Below are 10262 nucleotides of genomic sequence, written 5' to 3' on the forward strand. Positions count from 1 at the left end.
AGCACCGCCAGGGTCCCCCAAGCACCTCCTCCCATCTGGTGGGCGCGTCGCAATCGCTGGTCCCGCCGGAGACCTCGAGTACGCGTCGACTTTGAGCAAAGCCGGACTTTTCTGGGATAGACTCCCGAGACCACCCTGGAGCTCCCGGCGGGCCCGGCGCACTCAAAGGACTGAAAAGTGCTCTGCCCGGGCAACCCCCCCCCCCCCCCGCCCCATCCAGATCTTACCTTAATATCCAGATGTCAGATATTCCCGCCAAGAATTCGGTCGTAGAGAGCGAGCGCGGAAGGTGGCGGCCAGAGGTACCGGCCAGTTCCCACGTCTCTCGCAGAGGGTCCCCCTGTTAATTCAGATGAATAAATCAACTGTTGGATGAAAATTATTATCTCTCCGTCTCTCTGTCCCTCTCTCTCCAAAGAACTGACCCGGAATCCCTCACCTCTGACCCTCAGCTCCCTCCACCTGTCTTTTATTTTCTGTTTATGCTTTCAAATCGGAAAGCGGAGGAGGAAGGAATGAGCAGAGGGCACAGACAGAGGCGGGCTAGCGCTGGGACGCACGCTTCCGAGGCTCTGTTCCGCCCTTCCAGCCTCTCAATAATCAGAGGAGGTGTTAATGGAGGACTCGGCGGTAACTGAACCTCATAAAGCCGAGAGCATCTTGAGACCTGGGCGCAGCCGGGGCTGGAGTGGGGGGCTGAAGTACCGCTGCGGGCCCTGGACTTCCGGCCCTCCAGCCAGCCTTTGCTTTCCTGGAGCTGGTACCCAAAAGATGCTGCCGCCAGCTGGTGCCTGCATAGACGGTGAATGGGCGGTAACTCCTGCGGGAAACAGGGCTAAACCATTGATCATTCACCCACCGCATCCCCGCCTTCCCCTCCCAATCTTTCCTTGACTCTCCACGCTCTTAAGCTGGACATCGTTAACCGAACACGTTGAAGAGTATTTTGAGCTCGAGGGCGGTGTTAGTGACCCGGCCAACCCAGGGGCCCCGGGCCTCTCTCCAGCTCTAGCCCCTAATAGGGGGCGGGGTAGCGATTAATCTTCCGGGAGAAAATAAAAAAGGCACTTAAACCCTAGCAGACGAATATTTGCAGGGACGCAGCCAGACACCGGACGGGGCGGGGGGCCATGTTACCTGGTCTCAGGTTCCCGAGGGGCTGCGTCGCCCCGGGCGCAGTCAGGCCGCTGGAAAGTGGAGGGAGAGTCGCGAAGCTAGGCCTCCGGTCAATTCTTTACCCACTCCCCCACCAGGTGCGCCCCTCACAGCCGGAGATGGGGAGGCGCGGGATATTACTAGGCTCCAGCGCCAGTGGGGAAGGGGGTGTGAGCAGTGAGATTGGCAGCTCTAGGATGCTGGTCGGGATGATGGTGCCGCCCTTCCTACCCGCCTTCCCTACCCGCCTTCCCCCCTCCCTGGGTGCCATCACAGCTCTTTGGCTGTGCGTGGGCCATGGGCGCGAAGGGCCGGGAGAGCGGGTGTGCCTCCTAGAAGCTAGCAAAAAACTGCGTGGGATTGGGGGCGACACGTGGGGCGGTGTAGGGATGGAAGCCAGCCAGCCCCGTAAGCTTTGCCAAACAGTTTAGAAAGGGACAGAGCATGAAGCGCGAATCTGAGCCCCCTTTCCATTCCAAATCCTGAAATGTCTGGCTCAGAGCACCGGGGACAGAGCCACTTTTTTACCCGAACACTTGTCTTCACTAACTAGTCTTGCTAGCCAATCAGTCCCACCAGGTTACCTTTTAGGCTTCCCCGCCCCCGACTTTTTTCTTCCATCCTCGCCTCCTCAGCTCTTTCTTTCAGGATGCCCTTATCTCGGTCAGGTCAGTTCGCAGCCAGGAGCGGCCAAGACTCTGGGTTTTAGCTTCTAAGTTAGTCAAGGAGGTCATGGAATGGATGAATGGCGACACCCACCAGAAAAGGAAAACACTCTAGTCCTCTCAACTCATTTATGCCCAAAGCACTGTTTTTAAAACTCTTTGGGGGTCAGAAACTGGTTTAGGTACTTTACAATTATGTGGATTCACACACACACACACTTAAGTGCACACCAAGGCTTACACTTCAGAATACAAATCCGGTGGGAGGATGTGGTAGTCACAGATGCTCCAAATGCCTCTAGAAACCATAATTCCTGACTTAACATTCTCTTTTACAACATAATTCCAAGAAGGAGAGCCCTAAGTCTGTCTCCTGTCATCAGCCCAACCTCAAAACTGTTTGGGAGAGAAGGGTCAACACAGCACCCACAGGGGCACATATCAAGGCATCCAGAAGTCCAGGGTGTACTGGATATTGTAGGGCCAACACAGTCTCTGCCTAAAGATAGTTGTAGGTTCTTCCACAACCTTTTTTTTTTTTTTTAAATCAGGTTCTACAGATGTGATCAGAAAGTTCACCTATATACACACACTTAAGTATCTGCCCCCCCCCCCAAGGGAGAGAATAGTTTTGGCATCCAGGAGTACCTCTTAATTGTTGCAAGGTAGTGAAAAATAGCACTCTGTTTTAAATTCTCTACAGTGATAGATGTCAGTCCACAAACTCAAGCCCTTGCTGGAATGTAGAGAAGATGAAGTAGCAGTTACAGACAAGAAAGGAGATAGAGGTTCTTTCTCCTCTGGCCACCAACTGTGTGGTCTCAAAGTGCTCAAAGGAAATCAGCATACCAAAAGTCATTCATTTTGAATATAGAGAGCCTCCTTCTCTAACCTTATGTGGAGAATCAAATCTAAGCTCCACTAGGTTCTCATGGTGGAACTGTGTATGTGGAACAGACTTTAAGAAATCCTTTGGAGAAGCAGCATTTCACTGAAACAAAGACCTGAACCGGGCCCAGAGAGCATATTGGGTTTTCAGGGCCTGATCTGTTCCACCACACCCTGAATTTTATTAGCATAAAAGCCCCCTCTTCTTCCCTTTGAATAATCTGTGGGGACAGTGCAGCTTCCAAAGTGTGAAGAGTGCACATCACCATTCACTTGCCAGAAGAACTGCCCAGGACAGGGCCCTTTTCCAGTTAAGGGAAGAAGTACAGCATCAGAAATCTGTTCCCACCCCTACCCAAGAAACCCCTGCTTCTCCATTCTTTGGTGTTAGAAACAATGTGGAAATCAATCCCCTTGATTTATTATACCCTGGGCGCAAGGGGGAGGAGTCTCCAGAAACCTTGGAAGTGACCAGCACCAGAGTTTATTTAAATGGGGAAGTCTCTATTTCTTGGCATCCACATGTGTTTGTGTATACACACCTAATAAGAAACCTGAATTTTTACTTTACAATGTGTGAATACAATATAGCTTACAGCTCTTGCAGTGAGGCCTATTTATGTGGCCATATTGTGTTTAATGTGGGGGCACCCGCCCTGCTACCACCCCTGATGTGTGGTTCACATGCATCTCTCCAGAACCACTGCAAACTTCAGACCCTTGGACAAAATGCAGGAAAGAGAAAGACTATCCCTTCCTGACCCCACTCCCTGACCCATCAGCAACTTTGCTGTCTTGCCAGCAAGTTTGAAATTCTGCCAGGAAGAATTGCCAAGGTCCCACATAAGGGTCCTTGGTGATTTCTGATTTTTTCTTGGGCCACTTCCTTTTTTCAAGGAGTGCTCTGGGAGGAAGAAAGAACTGTTTGTGGGAAGGGGGCATCCTAGGAGTTACTTCCACCTACCAAGAGGCTTTCTCAAAACACTGCCCTATGTATAGGGCTCTTTTCAAAAGAACTACTTCCTTTCCTCCTTTCCTAGTTCTCTAGAAAGATGGCCTTTAAAAACTCAGTTTCCTTCTGTTCTTCCCTTTGGGGCTACTGAAGAAAGCACCATCCATCCAACAACCAGAAAAAAAGCCTTGTTAATTCTCCAAATCTGGCAGAAAAGGGGGGAAATATCTGGTTGATTTCTAACCTAAGAATGGAAAGGAAATTGGCTCCCAGAAATCCTTCTGCCTTTCTGGAAAGAGTAACTATCTTCACAATCACAATGCTGATCACCTTCTACTCCCTTCCACAACATAATTTGAGGAGAGGACAAAACAGGCCAAAATCACCAAACTTCTGTATCCAAGGAAGTTACTGACCTCTCACGTGGCCCATGGAAAATATTGTTTGGGGTGCCATGGTTAAGGCATCAGCAGAACTAGGGCATGAAAAATGCCACAATATATGGAGGCAATTTAATATTAGACATAAAAAAACAGAGAGCCATAATTAAGAGAAACACTGAAATCACTAGGCTTCTTTTCACATGTTGTACAGTAGGAAAAGGCTTTTATTTTGAATTGAGTATAGAAGGTACCAGGGCCCTCTGCTTCAAAACTGAAAGCCCTTGGGGCCACAGGCCAGCCTGAGGTAGACCCCTGAGGTGTTCAAGAACCTTTCAGATTCAGTGTAAGGCTCAATGAAGGTCAGTTATGAGCAAAGCCAGCCTTCCTAGTAGGCAGCAGCCTCATTTTACTGAATGAATTCCACTAGGCAGAAAAGGGTCTCTTGGGGGCTGCTATCCTCATGGAGAAGCTGAGATGGTGTGAAAAGAACAGTCCCTGGGAGCACCTACTCAGCTTGGAGACTGACACTTCACAGGGGCATCACCACGGTGAACAGAATGAATGCAGCTAATAATACATTCTAAGATAAATTTGCCTGAGAAGTATCAAAAGAGATGGAGGAGGAAAGGATGGGGGAGGGAAGAAAGAATGGTCTAAGTGTGGCATCTTCAGCGGCCTGACCCCCAAGTCACAATGATTTAAAGTTTTCATTGAAGGAACAGATGGAAGATGAGAGCATTTCTTAATGCAGGATGGCACTTCTTGGGCACTCATATGCTACACAACATAACATTATATCAATCTCCTTATAGCTCCAGATATAAATAAAATGAAGGATGCACTGTTCTATTTGCCAGCAACCCCCCTTGGATAGTAACACTGATGAGAAAACAGTAGGAGACCCAAGGCTAAGAAAAATCAAGAGCTACTCATGTGACCCAACTGCTACTTTTATTTAATAGAACAGTCATTATTTTCTTTCTTCAACATATGTGTCTGATAATGAAGCAAAAAGAAAGGAAAATAGTTATCAATGTGCCACTTCAGAAACACACAACATTTGTTAGCTTTTTCTTTTATTGATGTTCTTTTAATATATGTATTGAAGATTAGATTAGAGCTCAAATACTTAACAGCACAGAGAGCAATCCTGGATTAAGGCTTCATTTCTTAAAAATTACAAGTTCAATTAGACAATGGAGATACAACTGTTGTCAAACATAAAAATACGAATTGAATTTCTTCTTTTTAGATGGATCTTTAACATTGACTTGACCATATGGACACTGAAAAAGAAATAATACATAGCATTATTGAGTTATCTAATAATCATCTTGAAAAAACACACTTCTTGTGGTGAAAAAAAGACTGCTAATAACATTATATAGATCATTTGGTCTATCACATTTTGCAGACTAAGAGGAAAATAATGGCAACCTCAGGCAAATGGTCCTAATTAGGTCCAAGAACCATTTCCTAAATGCATCCTTCCAACTTTAAGAATTTTACTGTCAAAAATCCACTCTTGGAAAATACTGAAGTCCTCAATTTACTCGAAACTCTTATGCATTTGATTAGAAACAGCTAATGGCGTAGGTAGGAGCATACATAAAAGTGAAGGGTGAAATTTTTAATATTGGCTATGATTAATACCTGCATTTAATGTCTATAATTTTCAAGTAGGTTAGTTAAAGGAAATAACACCTTCTTGCAACAAAACATACAAAGTGTTCTGTATACAGATGTTAAGTTTATAATCTTAACTCTATAACAATTTACCTTAATGAGGTGCCTTTTGATAGTTCAAAAAAAAATCCTGGTTTTCTTTAATCAAAATAGGGCAGTAGTAGTTAGTTCATCTTAATCAGTATAAATAGAAATATATCTATTGACATAAATATATTAGGAAATGAAAAGCACTAAATTCAGGGTAATCTAACTTCACAGACTATTTGAAGCACAGACTGGGGGGTGGGAACAAAGACAAAAGGAAGCAGGAAGGACAAAAGGGAAGGATGCAGGGGAAGAGAAGGATACGAAAGGAAGGGAAGGGAGGGCAAGGAAGAAAGAAATCTTTACTATTTTAAGTAAACCCACCTCTCAATGCTGGGCAAATTTCTATTTATTCAGCTAATAATAAAAGAAAAGCTTTCTGGGATCTAGTTTGCAACATTCTTGATTTCTCTTCTTGTCTCTTTGTACCTGCCCAGTAAACATAACTTATTTGAAACCTCATGAAAAGTTTCCTTGTAATAAAGAGCTCCCATGAATATCAAGTCATAGCATTTGAGGGAACTGATACTTGCAGTGAAAGGTTACAAAATTCCATTAACTTTAAAGGTCCTATGTTGGTACTAAGGACTTCATTGTCCTTGGCTAAAGTAGCTTGTGAAAAGTGCACTCCAGGTTTATTTAGCTTTTTTATTTGACTTGTTGTTCAAATAATAGGTATTTACGAAGCACCAAAAACTGCTGCTGTAAGGCGAGAATTGTTACTCACGTGTCTACAGGCGGAGCCACAGCAGGAACCTCTCTGCAAGTGGGCTATCCGTGTGAGCACCGTGTAGCCAGTAGCTGGGTCCACATAGTTAAGCTGGCCAGTCTGAAGAGTAATAAAACAAAATAATTCATTAATCTCTATGTTCATCATATCTCAACATAACTTCTAAAATACTGCAAAAACAATTTCAAAAACAATATTAAACTTCTCAGCAATGTTAGCGGCATTTGCAATTAAAGACTGAATGCATTCTGACATTATATACAATCTAACTTTATATGACTAAAGGAGAAAATATACAATTTGAGAAAAATGAGAAGTTGATGGGAAAACAAGACCTCCTCTATACTCAATAACAATGTAGCCACTGCTCTGATATTTTTCATTCAGTTTCTAGGTAACACACTTAATAACAGGTGATTTAAATGATTTTAAGAGCTTAAGAGGCTGAAAATGAACTTTCACTCAGAAGTTGCAATTGCAATTTTAGAACTTAAAATATGTGAATCATGATTTAAACTTACAGAAAAGGTGCTAATCAAAACCAGCATTCCTTATAGAAAAGTATTGCCTTTCCTATTATTGAATGCTTTTCTTTACTTTCATGATGTGTTACCCTATCATACGTTTTACACTATTTTCCTTTTTTTTTTTTCCTGGAGTGTTATTCTATTTTTAAGTGAAAAAGTATTGTTTTAACATATTAACACTCACTGCTTTCACCAGTTTGATCAAAGTCAACTTTTAGTAGACTACTTCACATGTCAAGGAAACATTCTCTACCTACATTCAAACATAGTAAAACAAATGAATAAAAGCATCTCAATTACTTTCTGTGAAGGTAAAAGTAAATTACAACTTCATGGATTGGGTCATATAGGTGACACTACTTAGCTTTGAGATTTTGTAGGGTAAATTCCCCATGAGGTTTTTATATAAACCTCTTACCATGTAGTAAGTCACTGAATCACTCCTGTATAGAAACTTTTCATTAAAATACACATGAAACCAGCCTATCTTCAGACATACATTTTTGTAGGGAGTCACAAACTACTTCTTTAGTTGTTCACTATCTTATTTAATGGCTGGATATTTTATTCTGGTTGAGGTTTTAACCAACTAAATTTTGTGAATAAAGTGTGTAGCAAAAGGACAAGTTCATTCTAAGACATTCTAGTAAAGCTAGACCAGGGCCACAGAAATCCAGCAAGGCACAAGGCTGGTTTCAGGGGCCTTCCACATCCTCTGGGACCAGAAGCAGATTACATGAAGCCAGGAACACTAAACACAACTATTGAATGACCAATTGTCAGGACCTCAATTCCTTATCTACAAAGCCCTATTTGGAAACTTGGAAAAAAGAAAAAAATACTGAGAACTTTGTAGCAGTCTTCTTTTTACTTTTCATAGCTTCTGGGTGTATTCTGAGGGCAATTATCTGGCAACTTGGAAACATAAAGGGTTGCTTTTGCACATGCGCTGGCTGCCTTCCTTTCCACATTGATTGAGCACCTCTGAGCTCCTTAGTTGTCCATACACACTTAATTTGTCCTTCATAAAGGAGGCTTACATCATGGTGGCAACAAAGATTCAGCAAGAGGGTTGACAGTCTGATTGGAGACCAAGGTGATCAGTGATGCACATCAGCACTGAGAGAAAGGTAAGAGAGCATCCTGCCTGAGGCACAGAAGGACCATTGTGAGCTAGCTCTGATTTGTTGAAAAACAAAATTGTCACTGGGTTTACTAACGGTTTCCTGGATTGTCATTTTACCTGATACTGACACTGATGAAACAAGTGTGGAGTCCCTGAGCGAGAAAAAGCTCTTTTCTTTCCTCATGCTGACTGAACCTGTCTTTATATGCTGCTGGTGTTTGCTCTAAAGAGAATGAAACTTATGGCTATATCACCATATTTATGTGTGAAGTGTGGGAACAAATCACACATGCTGTTTTAAAAAGTATAAACAAGAATAATCAAAAGCTGTCAGTCATTTCAGGCATGAATCTTTATTCAGTTTCAATACTTGAATGGGTCAGTGGATTCTCAAGGCCTACAAATTGTCATTTTAAAAAATCAACTTTAGTCAAGCTCCAAGATTTTCTTTTTTACCCCTCTAGCTCTGGCCATACCTTATAACACTAGTCCTATTAAGTATTGGACATGGATGCATACACACACATGAGCCTGCAGTTAATTTCATATCACTTTTCTATCACTGTTATAGAAATGTTTCTCTTTTTATCCCATCCTTTCTTTTTTGAAGGAAATACAAAGGTAAATGTGCTATCTTCTAACTTATGCAGTCTGAAAAGTTACAAGGGAAAGCTGCTGGTATGCTCAGTGAGAGAGCGCCTTGCACGTGCAAGGCCCAAGGTTCTATCCCCAGCATGGCTGGTGGTGGAGGGCAGGGAGAGCCACTCAGTTCGGGGATATTGGTAGTAAGAAGCAATCATTAAAACCACAAAATAGAAGCAAATGTAGTTCAAGAGTGTTTAGGAAGAATATAATCACCCGATGAGAGGAAAAAGAACAGAGGAAGGTAGCAAAATTTGTCTTATTTCTCATTATTAAAATCACTGGAAACAGAAAACTGTTCAAGGGAGAATACAGATACATCATATTTCTATAACACAGCAAATTTTTCCTATGATTTCAATTATTTCATTTCCATCAATGCCTTAACACCCGCCCCCCCCCTCGCCACACGCACACGGACGCGGGCGCACAGACCCACACTCGGTGGTGGGTCCCACTCTGCGCCCCGAGTTTAACTAGGATGTTAACCAGAAAATGAGTCAAGCTCTCCCTCAAAATATGCAGTAAACGCTTTGTCCAGAACGCCGGATTTCCAACGAAATAGTGCAGGTTGGGGACCGAGGCCGGACACCCAGCAGCCGGCGTTCGCAGCGGCTCTCCAGGGTGGGGCGACCTCGGGGCGGGAGAGGCCGCGCGCGCAGGCGCGACGACTGGGCGGGACCGGGCGGGGTCTCACCGCGCAGGCGGCGGCGTGCAGCTCCGCGATCTGCTGTTCCGCTGCGGTTAACTCTTCGCTCGCCGACAGCTTTGCTGCTCCATCGGGCCCACCTTGCGAGCCGGGCGTGGACCCGCCGTGGTCTCCCTCTGCCGAGGCCAGCGTGAGGCCCAGACGCTGTCGGAACCCTGTGCCAACCCAGAGAGGGACTGGTGGCCGGGCGGTGTGGGCTGGCCTGCGGAGCGCGGCGCCCGCCCACGCCCGGACCTGACTGGCCGCCTTGGCCGCCATGGCCGCCGCTGGCCTTTGGGAGGCGGAGCGCCCTGCCCGCGCCCGGCTGGGAGGCGAGCGCAAGCCTGGTGCAGGGCGCCGGCCGCGCGCAGCCACCCCGGAAAGAAGGGCGGGGGCGCGGGCCTGGAGCCTTGCCAGGCTGCCCCCGCGGTACCTGGGTGGACTCCGGAGGCTGCTAATGTGGCGCCAAGGAAGTGCAGAGGCGCCGAGGAGTGCGGCCCCGCCTCTGCATCTACATTAAAATTATGTTTCTTCCTGAGAGGAGGGTGGGCAGCTTTCTCATGTCAGATTAGACTACATTGAGCACAGCCGCTCAACTATTGAAATCCCAGAAACTGAGGTCTGTTGCCACCTTGGGCTTATCTGGACAAGGTCGTGTTTACGGGCACTGTGGGTGGGAATAAAGTTTAAGCAGAATCTTGGTTCTTTGGCCCCACCCTACAATGAAAACCAA

At 45.2% G+C, this 10262-nt stretch overlaps 1 protein-coding gene across 1 annotated transcript; it reads right to left on the reverse strand.

Moving 5' to 3' along the window:
- Positions 1-4975: 4975 nt before the first annotated feature.
- LOC308652497 (uncharacterized protein C1orf53) lies at positions 4976-10037 on the reverse strand. The gene is made up of 3 exons (XM_081300339.1): positions 9539-10037; positions 6544-6645; positions 4976-5329 (listed from the first exon to the last, which is right to left on the reverse strand). The coding sequence occupies exons 1-3, from the start codon at positions 9806-9808 to the stop codon at positions 5258-5260; spliced, it is 444 nt and encodes a 147-aa protein (XP_081156465.1). The 5' UTR covers positions 9809-10037; the 3' UTR covers positions 4976-5257.
- Between the last annotated feature and the right edge of the window lie 225 nt (positions 10038-10262).

This window comes from Spermophilus citellus (assembly GCF_964194105.1).
Source record: "Spermophilus citellus genome assembly, chromosome: 6".
Taxonomy (NCBI): domain Eukaryota; kingdom Metazoa; phylum Chordata; class Mammalia; order Rodentia; family Sciuridae; genus Spermophilus; species Spermophilus citellus.